Raw genomic sequence first — 22,751 nt, 5'->3', positions numbered from 1 at the left:
GCATTCTTACATTTTAGCAATCAAATTAGAGAACTGTTTGCCACTCCTGTCTTGAACTCAAGAACTGGGCACTGTCCTTCGGCTTTCTCAGGGCCAGAGCTGTACCACTTGAGAGCCACAGCATCATTTTTGGCTTTTTCTATGTATGCGGTACTGAGGAATCAAACCCAGGTCTTCGTACACGCTGGGTAAGCACTCTACCACTAGGTAAACAGTTATATAACCATAGTTATTTTTCAGATTCCATCTTTTGTTTGTGCCTGGGTTCAAAGACCCCAGTGCTCTCATCCATGCTATAGTGGCATAGCTAGGACCCACACAGGCATACTGATTGAGATGAATCCTTTGGTAACATGTTTTTCGGACTGGCCTTGTGTCATAATCCTCTATGCTCCCAAGTGGCTGGGATTACAGGCGTGCTCTTACAACAAAATATTTCCTAAGAGGCAGATTACTGCCTCATGATGGAAACTAAAAGTAAGCCACAGGGCAAAAAAGTGGCTATGTACAAGGCTCAAGTAGTTATGACCTTTTCATGGAAACAAGGTCTGGAATTCAACCCTTAATACCACAAAAACAATTAAAAACTAAACATTTCAATACAGTGTCATTGAAACATTTCAGTGTCACTGAAAATGCATCAGTGCATGAAAAGGAAACAATCAGTTATAAGAAGGAGAGAAGCAATCACATTAAACCCAAAGAGACTTGCAATGAAATGATGCCAGTAATAAAGTAAAGGATGAGAAACCTTCCTTATGCGGTTAATAAGAAAATAATCAGTAATTACAATGCTGGAGGTACATAGACTTTACCCCACAATATGTGAATAGTGATTTTTCACAGTCTCTTTGTTAAAGATTATAGATATTTTTCTCAATAACAAGAGGCAAAATCACATGTATTATATCCCAAAATGTACACTATCATTATTTTGTCCTAAGTTGATTTTGATAGGTTTTTTATTTTACATGAATGTGTGCAGAAGTACAAAAGCACTTGCACTCAGACAGGCAGATTACTTGCCAGAATGATGGAAAAATTGGAATGTGTTTGTAATCAAAACTGATTTGATTTGTTACTGTATTTACTTGTATTCTTGATGAATGTTCAAGTTCTTATGATGAGATGTGTGAATTAATTTCATTAATGTTTTAAAATAGTGTATAATTATAATAGCACATGAAATCAGTTTTTAAGGCTCTATTTCTTATTTATATTAAAGATAGAATTTTCCATCTACTGAAGCCCTAACTTTAAAACTAATATTCTGCTAGTGTGCTTGCATAATTCATGCCACTTGAATTAAACTAGTAATAAAAATGAAATAATAATTTACTTTTAATTACAATAAAAATTTCTCAAGGGAATATAGAGGGCAGAGTCCAGGCTGAATATATTGATGTACACATTTTAATATTATAGAACATTTACTATCTCAGTGCCTACATGTGACTGTTTATTTCTTTCAAATATTTGGCAGTAAGCAGAGGCTATCTTAACATTTCTTTGTACGTACACAATTTCATTAACTTTAGTAGCACAAAAAAAGATTTATTTTTTTTCGATGTGATTAAAGGATGTCTCTTAGGCAACTTAATTTTCTAGCTCTCCTTTTAAATACTAGGATCAGATAAACAGCATTGTTACTTCAACCTTGTCCTTATCAGTTCTGTACAGGACTTTCTACTTCGTTGGTAAACTTTCATTTCCATTTCCTGTACTTGTTAGAACTCAATTTCTTTCTTCATCTATGAACACAGTATATTTTCAAGGATGTCAGAAGAGTGGGAATTAGGTAAGAGATAAACCAGAAAGATATTTCTATCAGTCTGAGATATTTCTATCTTACAATGTAGTGAACTGAAGTGATTCATTCTTAATGTACCACATATTTTTTTACATTGTCTGTTTTGGCTGAAATTGAAAATTCAATGTGCATACATGCATATGCACATATACATGTACACACAAATATTAGAGCAATAAATTATTTCTCATATGTGCCAATTTTAAGAAGGAAATCAGATTTACTATTTCTACTTATTTAAAAAATAAAGCAACTATGTTACAAACAAAAATAGTACAGTACATGGTCAATTTCACAGTATATTTAAGGCAGAATAACTATTGAGTACAGCATGTTGTTTTCTAGGATTCAGTAGAAGACAGAGGACATGATAGGCATAGAGTAAACCCTGAGAGCCATTCAATGTATTCACAGAACCAGAACCTATATTTTAATAGACTCCAAATTTCAGGCACTATTGTTGTGTGCAAGAAGCCAGCAACAGAGGGTGGAGAGAAGCTACAAAATAATCAGAGAAGAAAAACCTGTGCATTGAAATTTGCTAGTCAGTTTAAGATACCTACATATTTTGAGGATAAGACCATCATAAGTCAGTCCAATGAACTCCTGTCATAACTGATATTCTTACAAAGCATAGCCGTATGACAGAAAATTCATTCAATCCAGGTTCTACAGTTCACTTACAGTAACAGATCTATTGTCTCACTATTGATCTTTAGCAAGTTATTTTATTCTGTAGACAAGGCTTCATTAAGAAGCACAGAGGCCTTGAACACTGAATAAAATAATTGTGACTTCCTGCAAATTAAACACAAACAACAAAGTACGATCCCCTTCAAAATGATTTTAACACTGAATAATTGAAATCTCAAATGTTCCTGAAGTATTTTAGTAGTTGTGTATGGATAAACTACATAGATTTAATCTCTAAGATGTATAATAAAATGTATAGGATAGCACATACTCATGTTTTGTACATTCCTTACTTCCTAGGTGATTTGAAACTGGAATGAAACAAATCTGTAGATGCTAAGTAATCAGTTCTCCGTAACTTTAAGCTTCCGTGTTTTCTCCAGACAACTCCAGAACAACTTAGAATTCATTAGGATTAACAATATGATATATGACAAATAACAAAGTTTACAATAAATGAACTAGCAATGTACAAAGTTTCTTTCATAGGCGAGCCAAATCACAAAATGCAGGCTGTATTACACCAGAGCAAACAGTTTAAGTAGTCGATTTGTTTTTGCTTTTTATTTATAGATTCTCAAATCTGCACATTTCTAAATTTGCCTGCAGGCTTATGCCATTTTATTCTATATACTATCTGCTTTAGTTTTCATAGTGTCTCCTATGCAGTAAATATTCATATACAATCAAGAGAATTATGGTTTGTTTTGGAAAGACTGATATGATCATGTTATATATTTCAGGGATTAAGATTAAGCATTGAAAGCCGGGTGCAGTGGCTCATGCCTGTAATCCTAGCTACTTACAAGACTGAGATCTGAGGATTGCCATTGAAAACCAGCTCAGGCACTAATCTGTGAGACTCTTATCTCCAATTAACCACCAGAAAATTGGAATTGGCTCTGTGGATCAAGGGGTAAGGCAGTAGCCTTGAGCAGAAAGCTCAGGGAAAGCCTTCAGGCCCAGAAATCATCATTTTAAGCACAATATAATATTAGATCAAATGAAAAATAATTGCCTTCTCATTTCTTCAATTTGCAAAAAGACTCAAAGACGGTTGTAGTCCCTGAGTGTTGATCAATGCCTTTTGATCTTGAAATTTACATTTCCGAGTAGAGATTTTAGCACTCATAGAGGAATGATAAGTCAATTGAAGGACTGAAACTGGTACTGGTTATGATTTATTCATCTACGTCACCCACAGAATCTTTCACTAACAAACATGAAAGATTGATAAACTCAAGAGTAGAAAACTGTAGCTGGCAAAATTGTAAATATCATCTCATCTACCAAGATTCATTGGTTGTTCAGTCAAGAACAATCTAGGTAACTCTATGAAAGTACTTCACAAGTGGAAGTGAGGTACCTGAACAACTATTTAACCAATTACGATACAACGGGACACTCCAAAATGATTCCAGCATAATGACTCACAGCCCTAATAGCAATAAAGGAAGACAGAAGAGCTAATAACATACAGCAAAAAAAAAAATAGAGAAGAGGCAGTTGGGCTAGGTGGCTCATGCCTGTAATCCTAGCTACTAGGAGTCCTAAGATCTGAGGACCAAGGCTCAAATCCAGCTCAGGCACTAAAGTCCATGAGACTCTAATTTCCAATTAATCACTTAAAAATCTGGAAGTGAGGTTGTGGCTCAAGGGGTATGGCAGTAGCTTTGAGCAGAAGAGCTCAGAGAAATGTCCAGGATCAGAGTTCATGCCCTACAACCAACAAAAAAAGTAAGTAAACTAATACTGTGCCAATCAAAATTTCATTTCAAGCTATTTGGATCATTAATTCTTTATTATTTATAAAAATGACAGAGTCACATGTGGCTATCTCAATTCTTATACTTTCAGATTTCACCTCTTTAAATGACTTTTCAGCACTAAGACTCATCTGTATTGAGGGCATTGTTTCAATAACTAATTATATTAAATTTTTGACATTAATTTTCATTTGTTTCTGTAGTGCTTCTCAAACATTTAAAAAAAAGTATTCTTAAATGGCAGATCCTCTCTTCTCATTCATTACATTCTCCTTGCTGGGATCCATTCATTTTAGGCCTCTTGAAAAGTCTTCCAAAGCAGTTAGATAACTAGCTAAATAGACATAAAAGCGGGCACTCACTATTCTTCCCTTTCTTTACATTTTTGTTTTAACTATTCTGTTGCTATAATTTTTAAGACTGAGAGTAGGAAGAGTATTTTTATCTCATCCTTACTACTTCCTAAGTAATACTGTATGGATTATTGACCCAAGGAACACCTTCCTAGTTGGAAGTTAATTAAAAATTGGTATAGATGTGCAATGGCTAGAGTGTCAGTGGCAAATTGGAGTCTACCTTGCATCCTATCTGCCCTCTTCAAAAACAAAGCAGGTAAATGTAACCCCTCTATACATCACCTTGACAATAAAATGCAGTTATTCTTTTTTAAAAAGCAGAAAAGAAACAAAAAAACAAACAAGGCAGGGTTATCTATGGGCCATTGCATATATGAAAATGTTTGGTGTAACTGTTGGTGCAGCAGTATGCAGAGCGTCATTGGAACTAGAGCTGTTGTTCCTGTTCTTGTTGGTTTTGGTGCTTGTTCTAGTGCATGAACTCTGGGTCTGATGTCTGTAGCTCAATGAAATTGCCCCAGTAGCTTCTTGATTTATTGGTATGGAACTCAGAGATTGGATATCACTAGGCTAGTACTCTACAACTTGAGCCAAACTGCCAGCTCTTTTGACTCCAGATTACTATTTTCGTGTCTCACGCAGTGTACAGGGTTGGCCTTGGACCTTGGTATTCCTAACTGTTCCCTCTATGTTTTTGGGAAACTGCTCGTGAGCCATCAACACTACACAAGCATTTTGATTTACCATAATATTATGCAAAAATACTGAGACAAAAATTCCTGCTTATCTTTTCTATTGCTCCTTTGAGATTCCACACTAAAAACACACACACTAATCATTTTAAACATGCATAATGGTGTTAGAGTAATACATTAATATTTTCAAAAGGGCAAATCTCACAGTTGCTGACTCTTTGGTTCCAGTGGCTGATCTTCACAAGGCTACCTCTTATTATTTATTTATTTTTTGGTATGAGAAATGCTGCAAAATTCAGCACCTTAAACTAAGATCTTGTGCATTGAAAATAGGACCATACCCTCACGGGGTGGTCCACAATTAAACCAAAATTAGTTACATGAAGAAAACATACCACCAATTTGCACTCATAAGATGGTACTATGTCCCCAGTTGTTACCTTTTAAAACTCATGAAGATGTGTTTAAAATGATTAAAATCACTACTAATGCCCCAGGCAGCACTGTTAATATCCTGTAACTCCTCCTAAACATGTGGAATTATAACATATTTATCCTTATCTAAATAATTATTCCATATGAACAGTGAGCTTCTGGAAAGCAAACAAATAGCTTATTTTATTAATGTATTTTCAGAAACAGATAATATGTATACACTAAGAAGCAATTGACAAATACAAAGTTTGGAAAATCATTTAAATGCAATGAATATTATACTATGCAAAGACAAATAGAATGTCATCTTTGTAGAAATAAGGTACCCAAAGCTAGTCATTTTAAGAACTCTGAAAGTATTCATTATTTCTGTCAACTTATTACCAACTCCACATGAAATAGTCTCTGAATATTTTATGTGAAAATAACACTCTCTGAGGAAAAGACTATTAGATCCTTTTCCCATCCAAATGTTCTAAGCTAGTGTGGACATGGAAACATTTTTTTTTCTTTTTGCACTAATTTATCACTTAAAATTTCTTAGACTGAAATTCAATAACTAGCATACCTCATTTTATTTTGACACATCAAGGGAGAACTAGAGAAGACAAAAAATTAGCCTTTGAATATCATTGACATGTTTTATTTCTTTGTGTTTTTTTTTTCTTATTAGAAAATAAATTTGTGTTTTAAATTTATCCTAGGCTGAAAAGCTGTGGATCCAACCCCTAGAAGAATCATCACTATTACATTTTCTTTTCATTTTTATTATCGTAAATAATCATACAAGCAAGGGATAGATATGCATAATACACCAGGTATTCCCCTCAACTTTAACTTTTCTACTCTGCTTTCCACCTCCCTCACCCTTCTTAAAAACATGCTACTGGCTTCTTCAATTTTATATATGCAAAGAAAGAAATCCTAATGTACTCATCCTCATTCACTGTCTTCCTAAGCAACTCCCTCTCACTGATGTTCACTTTTCCCTCTTAGCCTGTTGTGGGAAATTCATAATGGTGTTTCAGACAAACTGAACATAGGAACTTTTTTTTTGAACAATATCTCCACATTGTATTAAAGTTATTTTGTTTACTTCATACAAGTTTAAATGCCTAAGGAAAGATGTTAGTGTGTAGGTATGCATATTTACATGAAAGATTTCACTGACAAACGAAAAGTCAGTCTTGTCATCATCCTATTGGATATTGATCATGGAAGGAAAAGAGGCCAAGAAAAACTTTTCCTTTGTATTTTAAGATTTATTCAAAGGCAATGAGTGGAACTGCATAAGACAGTGCTCTGTAGTTATTCATCCACTCTACCTGTATATGCAAATTGCACCAGGTCCCACAGGGCATTCGGGTCTATCCCCTCCATCTTGATCTCCTCTTGCTTGGCTTCACAAACATCACTCGTGAACATGGCCGCAAAATAGTCAGAGACTGAACTCAGAACAAGCCTGAAAGAGTCACAGAATCTAATTTAGCTCACAAAAGGTACAGAGAAAAGCACTATCTTAACCAAATCTCAGTTTAGAAAACAAAACTCCTGAGAGCTATCATTTGTTTATTGAATTCCGGATTTTTATTTGACTAATCAGCTCATAATATCCTGCTCTGCCTTTGGTCACAGAATATTTGAGTATTTTCCTATATTTTATTCCATCACTTTCGATTTGATTTCTCTTTCATACTGAGTTTTTTTATACCTTTTTATTTATTGCATCTTGTTCATTAGTTTTAGTATCCTTTATTATTTTGGAAGAATCAGTTTAGTCCTGCATCAGAAACAAGAACAATTTTTTTCAGTACTTTGTATACTGCAAGTATGAAAAGCAAACTTTGTCCCAGCATTCATTTATTTAAAAATATTTTTCTCAGCAGCAGCTACACCATCTCATAAAACCAAATTGCACTTAATATACAATCTAATTAGATTTTAGTTTAAGATTTAATATAATTTCATTATTCTTTGGATTCAGTTCCAACTACATGAATCTTTCATTCTTATTGTTTTCCTCACACAGGAAGTCCTTTATTTTTTATCTTTTTCATTTTTTCTCTTTCTCTTACAATTTTAATTGCTCAACTATGATATAACCAAGCTGGATTTATTGGCTTTCTTTCTATTGATTTCTCTGAGCTTCTTGAAGCAGTGGTTAGGTCATTCCTTGTTTGCTTTTAATTAAATTTTGAAATTTATCTGCAAATGTTATGCTCGTTCCCCAACTTATCAAACTTTCAGCAGTAAAAATGCCTCTCAGGATATTGTGTCATAATTTACTTTAGGTTCAAATTTTCTTCTGATATACCTTTTTAGTTGCTTGATATGCCAGATCTCTTTTCATATTCTTTACTATAGTATACTTAGCATACCTAGCTTTTGCTATAAATATTTACATAACTAATTATAGCTCCATGTGTGCCCTTTTCTGAGCACTTCTACATGAATCATCTCTAGATGAGTTTCTACTGACATACCTTATTCTTGACTATGATTTAGATTCTATACATTTTTTAATATATTATCATAATGTTCAGTTGTATAACAGATCATTTTTCCTTCCTCTAAAAATAAGAGGCAAAAAAGAGAGACTTGTCCATTTTAAGTGATTTTATTCATGGTTATTCCTGTGTTTTTGTTATTGCTTGCATATTGTTTTGTGACCAATTATTAAAAAATTGTATATATTTCATTTGATTAATTATTGTTGCTTTAATGTTAATGTTTTCCATATTACTTAGACATCTAATTGCTGTATGAATTTTAAAATATCAAGTGTTTACTACATCTTATTAAAAAGCAAGAAAGAATGAGACCTTTGAAAGTTCATTATAATTAAAAGACTATCCTTTACAAATGTTGAATTTACAAATTCAGAAGTATCTTTTTGTTTGGCACACGATCAAACAATCATAATTGTGTATGACCACAAATATGAATAATGTATAGGTTGATAGAAAATAAATTGGCCACAGACCTGGGGCAAGAAAAAGTACAGAAATAACAAATAACAACAACAATTATATTCAACTCTGTTTCAGAAAGTAAGTTTTCAAAACTGTCAATGGCTTGTCAAAAGAACTAAGCATGTATGCAAGACATGGGGTACTAAAAAAGAAAAAAAAATCAGTAACAACAGGGGATAAATGAAAAGAAGGAAAATAGGAAATAGCTTCACAGACTACATTAAAAATATGTATGTATGTTTATCTGATTTGTGGAAGTGAAGGGAAATAACAAAATGGTGAGACAAATGACAGAGTATGCATCAATGCAACAACCATACTCACAAGACAGTATGTTGGAAATAAACTTTAAAATTAGAGGAGAGTGGAGGTGAGGGGAGGAGAAGTGGGAAAAAATGAGGGACGGGTAACAATATTAGATAAGAAATGTACTCATCTTACTTATATAAATGTAAGCACTCTGTACATCACCTTTGAAATAAGATAAAATGAAATTTAAAAAGCAAAGCAAGTTTAAATAGTGAATGCAGTTTTTAACAGAAAAATTATGTGATAAAGAAGAATAAAGGTCAATATAGGATACTGTTATCTAGAAGTTTTAATTAATTTTAATCAGGACTAATTTTAAAATTATTTATTCTAAGCTGGATGTGGTGGCTCACACCTGTAATTCTAGGTATTCAAGAGGCTGAGATCTGAGGAACAAGGTTCGAATCCAGCATGGGCACAAAAGGTCCTGGGACTCTTTATCTCCAGTTAACTTCTAGAAAATGTAAAGTGGGGCTTGGTTCAAGGGTAGGGCTGTAGGCTTGAGTTGAAGAGATCAAGGACAGCGTCCAGGCCGAGTTCACTCCCCATGATAAATCTATAGATATATAGATGTATAGATTTATCTATAGATAAATCTGTTGTGTGCTTTGTTTTATATGACATATAAGTGTTGTGATTTAAATTTAATTTGTATGATGAAAGGCATTCCTTCTCTTAACTGAAAGCATTCTTTGCATATTTTTGAAGTTTACTATGGGATTTATGCTTTTAAATATTTTATTATGACTAATAGCTAGGATAACAACATTTTAGTATTAAAAATTTTAGTCCTTAGAGTAAATTGATGAAAATATCTTCATTGTGATCTTGAATGTAATAGTTTATATATATGATTTAAAATGTTGCTGGTCAAAAAATTTAGTTATGTATGTGCTTATTTGGTCAAGTAAAAACACAATGTTTGACAGAATGATTATGACACAGACTTGTTAGAACATTATGAAGATGTTTTATATTTGTAGTTAGAAGTTAAGATCCTGAAGTTGGAAGATCTCAATTCAAGTCTATAATGGACCTACATAAAGATATATCATCTCAACACACAGGAAACAAACAAAACCCTACATGTAGTATATTGGTTTCATACTAGTCAAATAAATATCAAAAAGTAAATTTTATCAAAAGTACTGTATGTAATATTGTATAATACAAATTCTTTTGCTATAAATTTTGGGGGTCACATATCTTTCATAGGAATAAGGAGGACTATAACACAAATATCATTAAGTTGGTCTCACACATGCAAGAGGCTCACATCTTATAGCAGTGTATATGTGTGTGTGTGTGTGTGTGTGTCCTATGCTACACAATTTTAAATAAATCATTAAACAATATCTTCCTCACCACTGTAATATAAAAAATACCAGTATGTTGGCAATATTATTGCTGGAAATTGTGTGCTTCATTTGCTTTAGTGGTGCTTAAGATTTAAAGTAGTTTGGAGGAGAAGGGCTGAAGGCATAACAGAAGTTAATATCTTTATATGCACGTAGTTAATTTCTCTTAATGCAAGAGAAATAAGAGCAAATACTGCATGCATAAGTATATGAACACAACTTCTCTAGAAAATTTCTTATTGAGGTTACTACCAATTTATGTCCTCAGAAATCGATTAAAGGTTTTTAAAGTTCCACTTCAATTTATTACAGTGTTTGACACTTTTAACCTCCTACTTCTTTAAATCCATTTTGTAGAAAGTAATGCAGCCACTCTTATCTCATTTTACAGTCTGATTCAGTGACTTTCTCTACTTCTACTCCTTGACCTTTTCATTACCACATGGATTTTGCAAGCTTCTAAATTGTGCCTTAACATTTGGTTTTGCAGAGTCATTTTTCAGCAATAAATTAATAACTATTGTTAAGACGGCTTAAATGCAACATGTATACAAAATGTATGTAAAAGAGCTCCTACAATAGGATATTTTTATTCAGTGCTTTTCCTTTGTGAAGTACAAGTCATTCTTCACAAACACTGTTGTTAAATCCTAAGAGTAAGTTACTTAATTCTTCTTTCTAAAAATACTGATTGTCCCGATAAAAGGTGCCTCCACTTTCCCTGGCAGTTCATATGCTCCTGTTCTTCTTACTTGAGTCTCCAGCCTAAATATCTCTTTCCCTCTTGACCTATGGGTGGATCCAATAGTGATAATTGATGGCACAAGTGTTGAATGAACTGCTTCCTACTAGAGAATGTGATTAACTGAGGCTTACTGTGCCTCAAAACTTGTGGGGAGGTTGATCTAAATCCACATGCATATATACATATATAAATACATGCATATAGACACATAATTTAAAGTAGTTGTACAAAGGATTTGCCACTCAACAAAGCAGTTTATAAGTAAAATGCATCTGGATCAGTGTCACTCATCCCAAACCACTCATTTTCTTCATTTTGTAGGATACACATTGGAATATTTTTATTTCATATTCCCCTTGTTCTCTTCATTGTTCTACTGCCCTGGCAACTCCATCCCACCCCTTTCAAGTACCTGTTTACTGGTATTTACTTCATGGAACTATGATTTTGCCTTACTAAGAAATTGTAGTGTTGGACTTTTCCTTTTAATCTATTTGTGTATACTTGGCTACTATCCAAGTATTTACTTAAATATTTTTAAATGAATTGCAGCTTCCACATATGAGAGAAAGCATGCCACCTTCATCTCGCTGAGCCTGGCTTACTTCACTTAGCCTAATTCATGATGCTTTCAGTGCCCTAGTCTATGTTTCTTTCTTCTAAGGACATTCTATAAATAAATCAATTTCAGATTCAGTGAAGTATGACTAGAGAACCTGATTTTGACTCATTCTCAAGATATATTTCAGTCCATCTTTTACATTTGTATCACTTTAGTTTCATGCCTAAATTAACTATAACAGCTTCAGAGCCCATTAAATGGTTTCTACTGTGCTGATTTTTGCACATTTTTACAGACATTGATTATATTTTTAAAATAGTGAGATAGTCTCCTGGAGTTGTCAAAGGGGTTTCCATCTTACTCAGATTGCCTGGGCTTGAATGTCATTCATATCAATTACAGATATCTGAAGTGAAATTCCTACTTTATTCTTACTCATTTTTTTTACTCTTTGAGAAAAAAAGGTGGAGCTAGTAATGATTTCTTTTTCCTTTAAGATGTATGCAGAGTAAGTCAAACAGGACACAGAACATGATTAAGACCATGAGAATTATTGTGCAATAATCATTATTATTGCATTTATTTTTATGCTTCCTTATCAAGAAGTTATATTAGCTTTTAGTGATACATTAGCTTTTAGAAGTTATATTAGCTTTCAGGTCCAAGCTTTCCTATTGGGTTTCTAGGTCTGTCATATCATTTTGAGCTCACATTCATGGTTTAATCTGTTATTATTTCCAATATGAACTATGCTATTTTCACAAAATCTAGAGCCCTATAAATTTTGCAATTTTTACGTTCTCATAATACTATTGCCTTCTAAATAACATGTATTTCTTTTCTATTAGGCTGATTTCAAATACAATTTCTCTGAAAACCGTTCAGAATATTTAAGTTAATGGAACTCAAATCCTAATTTGTCCACATTTAGGCTAACAGAAACTTGCCCAGGGAATTTATGTGAAATTGCAATTTAAAATAATTGCATTACACTTAAAAACAGGCCACATATTTCAGTTTATAAATGTTGGTAACTGTACTAATGTCCTTAATTACTATGTGGTCTGTTCTCAATTCCTGAAGTATACTAGAACCTCATAATTAGTCAACACAAACATGAATGAGATTAATAATAGGCTTAATAACAGAATAATATGCTTAAAGTGTAGAATATATAAAAGTTCCTATCATGATATTAAAAGGAAATTTACAAGTTGGGAAAAAAAATGAAACAAAACAAAATTTACCTTCTCTAATCCAATTGTTTCCTGGGGTACAAGACTATTAAATTCAATGGGAAATGAGTGTGATTAGATTTAGTAAAATAGAAAGAAATGAGTTGATCCTTTCTATTCTAAGGTATTTCTGTAAATACACTTTTCATTAGCACAAATGACTCATACTACATCTACACCTGGAAATCAATATCTAGATTACACATATGGGTTATTTCTTTTTACTTTGTTTTCTTCATCTAGTTGTCCACTGAGGGACATCCAGGTATGATATTGTACCATTTGTAAGAAAATGGAAAGACCTGGAAAATATATTAAGAGAAGTAAGGCAGAGTCAAAGAAATATAGACTGCAGGATTTCCCCCATTTGTTGTACGTAGAATGTGCTTGTAAATCTACAAGTAAACACAATGAAAAACTGAAATAAATACAGAATATATATATATATGCCATGTAAACAAGTATATTCTTTTCTTAGTTTGTTTTTGTATCCTGTACTTTTTAATATAAAGTTATAGACAATATTATGCTCAACTTGAAATATATTAGCATACAAGTGTGTGTGTGTGTGTGTGTGTGTGTGTGTGTGTGTGTGTCCTGGGAAAGTCTCACACCTGTTTCTTTTCTTTTCTTTTCTTTTCTTGGTGTTGTATAGAGGAGTTATGGTTACATTTGTAAGATAGTGACATTACTTCTTACTTCTTGAACATCATTACCCCTTCCCATGTTTTTCTCCCATTCCCCCCTCCCTTCCATGTTGAAAAACTCATTTCCAGCGTATTGTCTTGTAAATATCACCGTTATATGGATTCATCCTTTGTCCTTTGTCTCATTATCTTGTTTTTCCCCTTTTCTTTCCTAATTCAAATAAACAAATAAATGTATATACAATACACCAGTTACCAGTCAGAAACAGTAAAACAAAGGATAAAACATAAGAGAAAAAATGAGAAAAGAAATAACTTCACATAGTACATAAAAACAACCACAAAGATAAATCTCTCGTTTTCATGTCCTGGAGTTCATTTCGCTTAGCTTCATCCCATATGACCATATGCACATAACATTTGAGCTATTGTGATCCTCTGCTAGGGAAATCCTAGATGAGCATACAAGATTTTTCATATTGTTTATGCAGCACATTGTTAACAGTGATTAAAGAAAATGACCACTTTCTAAATAATATTTCAGTAGTTACCAGTATATCAAGCACACAACAAAGAAGTACCTTTAGTTTCCTGTTATTGAAAATTCAGTTACCTAAATGTTTATAGTGACTTTTGCAATCTAATTATTATGGTTTGACATTCCTGATTTCTGCTTTATTTATTTGCATTCAAGTGTCTGGCTGACATGTTGATAATTAATTCTCCTGGGATATCTATCTTGCAACCTGTGTGTGTGCATATGTGTGTGTGTGTGTGTGTGTGTGTGTGTGCACGCGCGCATGCACGCGCTAGAACTTTTGCTTGAACTCAAAGACGATTACTCTTGCTTGTCTTTTTTATTCAAGGCTGGCATTCTATCACTTAAGCAACATCTTTACTTATGGGGTTTCTCTGGTTAATTGTAGATAAGGATTTCTCAGCTTTGCTTAGATATTCTTTCAAACACGATCTTATTCTCAGATCTTTTAGCCTTCTGAATAGCTAGGATTATAGACATGAACAACTGCGAACATTTTAGAGTGTTAAATTTTAAATAAAGTGGGCCTGAAAAATATTGCCAAAAGTTTACTGTTTTGTGTGTCTATGCCAATACTGAGGCCATGCACTTTGCTTCACATAAGCTGGTCCTCTATTTTTGATTTATGCCTCCCCTTCTGAATCTTGTTCTAGTTGATAAAAAGGTAACAAACTCAGTCTTCAGATCTTGACTTTATAAATATCTAGGATTGTAGGTATGAGTTAGGGTTTAAATTAATTTTAATGATTATAAAGCTATAGTATGAATGTGTAGGTAAACTTTGAAATAAATTACTTATATCATAATTACTTGTTTTGACACATATCTGTCAATTTTTTTCATCCATAGTACTAATCTGAGCTATAAAACATTGTGATAGTTATTTTTTATAATTTCTTAATTTTCTAAACAAATAGATCATTCACTACTGAACATGACATAGTACGTTTTCCCAAAAGATAAATATTAGCACAGCAAAGATCTATTAGCAATGTAGACTCTTAGTACTATGATGAGTAATATTCTGTCTTCTGCACACCAATCTATCATCTTAACAATTAGAATGTGTGTTTCTTCTTAGAACAAACATCTTTACCTGTGTGCAGGGATCTTTCTGTTCCCAACAATAAGAATGACATCGCAAAGCTGCTGCTGCTTCAGGTAACTTTCCATCTTCCTAAATGTTTGCTCTGCATGGTGAACTGCTTGATAGAACTCTTCAGAGCTACTCGCGTCCAAATCACTTGGAGGGGTCAATGAATGGCTAGTTGCAGACAACCTGTAGACCACACATACAAGATGGAAAGATGTGTTTACAGAGTAGCAGTAAGAGCTGAGACTGATGATTCATGCTTGTCAGAACATTTCAGAAAAAAACATACATATATCTCTTTATGTGCAAATGCAGTGAAATAAGTGCAAAAATAAGCATTGGTTTAAAATATTTGTTCTAAGGAGCAATAGATAAAGACTATTCTTTCCTTGTTTTAGGATTGACTTAAACATTGGTTGTATTTATTGGTATGTTAAATTGATAAATAGGAAAATGTCACAGAAGTCACAAATAGCCACATACTTGTTCTAAAATTAATTAATATTGGAATATTCAAATGCACTAAATAGAAGCTATCTGGACAAAGCACAGAACTGTTCAGTTATAAAGTTAGGAAATCTTGACATTTGTGGCAAAATGGATGTGCTTGGAGCACATTATGCAAAGCAAACTACCCAAATCACTGAATGATCTTACTTGTAGGAAGAATCGAAACAAGCCCTAACTGCCTCCAGTAGAGATATCATAAATGCTAGGCATGGTTTCAGATCTGTATTCTGAGAATTCCAATTAGCAAAAGTTGCTGGTTTGAGTGGCCCCAGTGACAAGATGTTATTTTATAGATAGATCATCTCATGCTGGGCTGGCGATAAAGGTGACTATCATAGTAGTAGATAGAACATGGATATCTTGGGAAGAGCATAATCATATACATGTTATGAAACATAAGCCAGAATGGATAACACAATGATAGAAGAGGACTGTTTGGGGAGACCACTCGTTAGGAAAGAAAAATAAGAGGATTGTTTTGGTAATGGAAGGGAGGTAGGATGGAGAACAATATGTTAATATATTTTACCTTAAAGGCTCTGTCAGTTATACAAGGACAACAGTACCCAGAATCATTTTCAGAATTATCCCACACAAACAAACATTACTCAGTGTCTAAATCAAGCATTGGCAGCAGTGGGAAGGAGCAGTTCAGAAGAGTGTAAATGGGACATTTTTGTTCATCTGACATGATGTTTCAAGGTGCTAGATGCAAGATGGGGATAGCCTTAGCATCTTGAGTAGCATGTGCTTCTTTGAAACATTTTTGGTTAACATATCCTTGGAAATGGATCCATTGAAATGGCTAGGATTTAATTTCCAAATAGAATAGTAAAATATTCTGTGTGTCCTCTTTTATTACCCTTTATGTTTACTTAAAAGTAAAAATACTCTATACAATAAATTTTTTGTTTTGTTTTGGTTGTAAGAGAAGCAATGGAAACAAATCAGTCTCCTAGAAAGTAGAAAGTCGAATGCTGGGAGGAGAGAGAGGAGAAGAGGACTCAGAAGACAGTTTGGTCAATATGTAGAAAACTAGAGTGAGGTTGGAATGATACACTCTGGTGTTCGGGTGTAAAATATGCTGTAATTGCAGCAAATAACCATGCATAAAATATTTAGAAAAGATTAGTTTGAATGTTTTACCATCAAACACTGGGGTGATGATATTTTAATGAATCTGATTTTGTAAGTACTCAAGAAACCCCACTTTGTTCCTCATAAAATTATATGGTTATGTTAATTAAATATTCTAGAGATAAAATGTTTACTCTGTATTGCTGATACATGTAGATACACCTGCTCTTCAGAATGAATTCAGTGAAAAACTACATAAAGACAATTCTTTAGATGTTGATAAATATAAGAAAAATAACCCATCCTCTACCTTATTTAAGAAGTTGAACATGACACTGATAATAAAACTTGAAAATATGTTATAAGGAGGGACATTGTAGGCCAATTTCCTAAATGTAACAGAAGAATTCAAACAAAAATACTAGCAACTAAAGGTAAAGTGCATGTCAAAAAAGTACACAAGTCACAACCAAATCGGACTTAGTTAAGAGACACATATAATTATATAGCATCAGAAGATGTGTTTGAAAATATTCTATTAATGGAATGATTTTCTTTTCTGAGAAAGAGAATACAAATATTTAATATCATTTCTATGCAAGAATTTTAATGTTTTGTAAGCAAAGTAAAAATATGTCTATTATTGTTGCATCAGAAACATTTGTTTCCATAAAATGTTTCTTCGCTCATGGAAAATTCCAGAAAAGATTCTATAGAAGCACATAAACCTGAATTTATTACCATATTTTTATTTTTTGTGTCTTCTACAATATTTATCTAAAAAGATGGCTATTTTCACTAGACTACAAAACCTCCTGTAAATATTTGTAGCTAATACAGATTTTGCTGCACCATATGCTTGCTTTTTCAAGTTTACAAATTACAACTCCCCAAATATGGTCATTACTTGACTTATGTTTAAGAAATACAGACTTAGACAGGTGCAAGAAAGGAAGTCAAATTTGTTTCCACACATTAGAACATCAAGCAGAATGGTACAAAATTCAGCTCTGCATGACCTTTTAAGTCTGCATGAATATATGCATTATTTGTCCTAATGAATCCAAGGAGAACTAAGTCAGCAGTATAAGTTGCTGGGAAGAGCTGCAATTCTCCCCAAGGAGACTGGCCATTTGAATGTGGAATCCAGAAAGCATGAATATGGTCTAAAATTGAACATATCCAACAGAGATTAGCAAAAAATAACTCCAGCATAGTTTAATGAGTACGGGTACAAGGACTCCTTCTAGATCAACACATTATTTTCAATAAATTTAATGAAATTTCATAAGAATTTAATATACTTCAAATTCAAGTAATTTGAGTGAGACTGTGCAAAAAAGTAAAATAATGTTAGATCTTAAAATAAAATCAGTCAAATATTTGAGATAATTATTATTATGTTTTTGCCAGTCCTGGGGCTTGAACCGAGGGCCTGAGCATTGTCCTTAGGCGTTTTCCTCAAGGAAAAGTGGCCATCTGCCACTTGAGCCACAGCACCACTTCGTGCTTTTCTATGTTACCAAGGAATTGAACCCAAGTCTACATGCATACTAGTCAAGCACTCTACCAGTAGGCCCAACTCCCGGCTTGAGATATTTATTCTAAGCTAAATGGCTGATTAATTTCAGGCTACAGCTTTCTATTATATATTGTAACTACAATAAGCATTTTTGCATATTGTATAGAGTCAAGGCTTTTCTGACAACTTAGAAAATACTTTAACGGAGTTAGTGGTGACAGAACAGGGTTGTTTTGATTTGCATTTCTTTCATGACCAGAGATGTCGAGCTTTTCTTCATGTGTCTATAGGCCATTTTTGTTTCTTCTTCAGAGAAGACTCACTTTAAGTCTTTGGCCCATCTTTTAAGGGGATGGTTGTTTCTTTGGAGATTAGTTTTGAAGTGATTTAATTTTTTGAGCTGTTGATATATGTTAGAAGCTCTGTTTAATGCAGCTCCACTTCTCCTAACTGTCTTTGATTTGTTATGTTTCTGGGTCTTTATTAAGAAAGTTTTGACCTATGGCAAAAGTTCTTGTACAGTTTTCAGTTTATCTGCTTTCACCTTGAGGTCTTTGATCCGTTTCGAGTTAATCCTGGAGCAGGGTGACATAGAAGGATCCAACTTTAATTTTCTGCAGGTGCTTAACCAGTTCTGCCAGCATCATTTGTTGAAGAGGCTGTCTTTTTTCCATTCTTTTTGGCTCCCTTATCAAAGATTAGGTGTCCATAGATCTGTGGATTAATTATCTGCGTCCTCAGTTCTATTCCATTGGTCTTCAGTCATATTCTTGTGCAAGTATCAAGCTGTTTTGGTTACTATAGCTCTGTAATAGAGTCTAAAATTTGGTCTTGAAATCCCTCCAGTGCTGTTCTTTCTGCTAAGAATTGTTTTTGCTATAGGGGATCTTTAAATTTGGTTACTGGAAACTCTTTAGTTTGATGCAATCACATTTATCCAGCTTCTTTCTTTTCTTTTTTGTATTTTATTGTAGGGATAATATATAGAGGGGTTAAAGTTGCCTTGTCAGGTAATGGGTATATTACTTCTCAAGACTTGATACCCCTTCTCATGTTTTTGTACTAATTTCCCATGCCTCACCCCCACCCAGTCATCTTGTTTTCCCATTTCCCTTCCCAATTTCATATAAACAAATAAATGTATATATAATATACCAGGTAACAAAATCAGGTACATAATAATATGAGATTAATCATAAGTGGAAAAAAATCTCAAAGATAAACCTCTTGCTTCCATAACCTAGGGTTCGTTTTATTTAATCTCATTCTATATGACCACATGTGCATAGCTTTAGAGTTATTGTGATCCTTTGCTAGAAGAATCCTAGATGTGTACTAATTATTATAAATAAGGGAAAACATGGGGACCATACTACTTTGTGTCTGGCTTACTTCACTTAATATGATTTTTTTCCAAGTCTTTACATTTCCTTATGAATGGGGTGATGTCATTCTTTCTGATGGCAGCATGGAATTCCATTGTGTATCTACCACATTTTCTTGATCCATCCATCCACTGAGGGGCATATGGGTTGGTTCTGTATCTTAGCTATGGTAAATAATTATCCAGCCTCTTTTTGATTTGTTGTGTTTCTGGGTCTTTACTTATAAAGTTTTGACTTGTGTCAAGGAGCCCCCCTGTTTCCTCTATTCTGTCCTGTAATATTTTCAGGATACCTGGTCTTATATTGAGATCTTTGATTCATTTGGTATCGATGCCCATGAAGGGTGATTTGCAAAGGACTAAGTTCCATTTTCTGCACATGTATACCAATTCTGTCAGCATCATTTTTTGAAGAGGCAGTCTTCCTTCCATACTGTGTTTTTGGTTCCTTTATCAAAGATTAAGAGGGTATATATCTATGGGTTTATTTCAGATTTGATTCTATACCATTGGTCCTCAGGCCTGTTTTTTCTGCCAGAACAAAGCTATTATTATTAATATTGTTTTGTAGTTGAGTTTGAGCTTTCATATTGACATTCATCCAGAAATGTTCTTCCTTTCAAGTATTGCTTTTATTATTGAAATTGAAATTGAAAATTCTATACTAAACTCATGCTATGAAGGTAACATAACTCTCATGTCAAAGACAGATAACGATTTATCAAAGAAAGAATTATAGACCTATCTAATTGATGAACATCGATCCAAAACTTCTCAATAAAATTCTGGCCAATTTTCTTCAACTACTAATTTGTTTGATACCCTCTGATCAAAGGGAAATCATTCCAAGGATGCAAAGCTATTCAATATTCACAGGTCAATGTAATTCAACACATCAAGAAGATCAAAGACAAGAACCATATGATCACCTCAAATGATGCAGAAAAATATATTTGACAAAATCCAACACCCTTTATGATAAAGCCATTTCTCAGTGCAACAATGGCTGTATATAATAAGACAATGATGTGAAAGACCTCTGTGATGAAAACTAAAAACCTGAAAAAGAAAATTAAAGCATATTTAAGGAAATAGATACACCACCCATTTTTCTGGATTGGAAGAATTAACTTCATGAAAATGGCAATACTTCCAAAGCTATCTACAAACTCAGATTTTTTTCCATATAATTTTTATTGTAATTAATAGAAAAGTTACATTATATTCACCAGATGGAAGGTGCATTATTTCACATACATTGATATCCTTTCTCATGTTTTGGTCCCCATATGCCTCCCCCCCACCCCCACCCTCATCATCTTTTCCCCCCTTTCCTATCCAATTTCAAATAACCAAATATGCATATATCCAATATATCAGATAACAAAGTGAAATACTGTAACAATATGAGATAACCAAGGGAAGGCAAAAGAGATGAGAGATAACATAGTACATTAAGGACAAAAATCACTTATTATATGGCTTTTGTTTCTATATCCTAGAGGTCCTTTCATTTAGCATCATATTGTATGGCTCTATTGCACATCTCTGCTAGAAGTGTCCAAGGGTTCTACTAATTATGGCAAATGAGGGAAACCATTGAGCCTATGTTCCTTTGAGTCTGGCTTACTTCACTTAATATGATTTTTTTCTAAGTCTTTCCATTTCCTTACAAATGGGGAGATGTCGTTCTTTCTGACAGCAGCCTAGAATTCCATTGTGTACAAATACCACATCTTGTGGATCCACTCATCAACTGTTGGACATCTGGGTTGGTTCCATATCTTTGCTATGGCAAATAGTGCTGCAATGAACATTGTTGTGCTAGTGGATTTAGTATGCCCTTGTTTCTGGATGGTTGGGTAAATGTCAAGTTGTGGAATTGCAGGGTCATAGGGGGAGCTCTATGTTTAGTCTTTTGAGGAACTGCCATACTGCTTTCCATATGGGTTGAATGAGTTTGCACTCCCACCAACAGTGTAGTAGTGATCCCTCCTGGCCACATCCCCTCCAGCATCTGTTGTTATTAGTTTTCTTGATCCTGGCCCCTCAACCCGGAACTTCCCATGCTCCTGGACTGGAAGAATCAACATCGTGAAAATGACAATCTTGCCCAGGACTATCTACAAATTCAATGCAATACCCATCAATATCCCAATGTCATTCTTTAAAGAAATAAAAGAGACAATCCAAAATTACATATGGAATAATAAAAGGCCCCGTATAGCAAAAACACTTCTTAGCAGAAATAACAGCACAGGTGGAATTTCAATACCAAATTTTAGACTCTATTACAGAGTTATAATTCTCAAAACAGCTTGGTACTGGCACAAGATCAGGCCTGAAGACCAATGGAATAGAACTGAGGACCCAGATATTAAACCGCAGACTATGGCCACCTAATCTTTGACAAAGGAGCCAAAAAAATAAAATGGAAGAAAGACAGCCTCTTCAACAAGTGGTGCTGGCAGAACTGGTTAAGCACCTGCAGAAAACTAAAGTTGGATCCTTCTTTATCACCCTGCACTAGAATTATCTCCAAATGGATCAAAGACCTCGAGGTAAAAGCTGACACACTGAAAATTTTACAAGTAGGAATAGGAAACACACTAGGCCTCCTTGGCACAGGTAGAAACTTTCTTAATAAGGACCAAGAAACACAACAAATCAGAGAAAGGCTGGGTAAGTGGGACTGCATTAAACTGCAGAGCTTCTGTATGGCAAAGGACATAGCTAGTAAATTAATTAGGTAGCCTACCGAATTGGAGAAGATCTTCACTAATCATACAACGGACAACAGACATACAACGACATATCTAAAATATCAACAGCTCAAAAAATTATATCACTCCAAAACTAATCTCCAAAAAAACCCCAACCCATCAAAAGATGGGCCAAAGACTTAAAGAGAGTCTTCTCTGAAGAAGAAACAAGAATGGCCTCTACATCTCTGGTCATAAAAGAAATGCAAATCAAAACAACTCTAAGATTCCACTAAAATCAGATTTTTATTTTCTTGATACCTAGGGTTGTAGGCCTGAGCC

General features: G+C 33.8%; 1 protein-coding gene across 1 annotated transcript in view; it reads right to left on the bottom strand.

The window, feature by feature from the left end:
* The window catches only part of Klhl1 (kelch like family member 1), a 243,075-nt gene that overhangs the window by 159,047 nt on the left and 61,277 nt on the right, over nucleotides 1-22,751 (bottom strand). The window contains exons 2-3 of the mRNA XM_090341711.1: nucleotides 15,218-15,400; nucleotides 7,081-7,217 (exon numbers count right to left, since the gene is read on the bottom strand). Coding sequence (XP_090197837.1) covers nucleotides 7,081-7,217; nucleotides 15,218-15,400 — 320 coding nt within the window. The remainder of the gene's footprint in view (nucleotides 1-7,080; nucleotides 7,218-15,217; nucleotides 15,401-22,751) is intronic.

The sequence above is a fragment of the Megascapheus bottae genome, chromosome 11, assembly GCF_031878675.1.
Source record: "Megascapheus bottae isolate mThoBot1 chromosome 11, mThoBot2.hap1, whole genome shotgun sequence".
NCBI lineage: Eukaryota > Metazoa > Chordata > Mammalia > Rodentia > Geomyidae > Megascapheus > Megascapheus bottae.
Note: the sequence above shows the minus strand (reverse complement) of the source record. Positions and strands in the feature narration are given on the sequence as shown.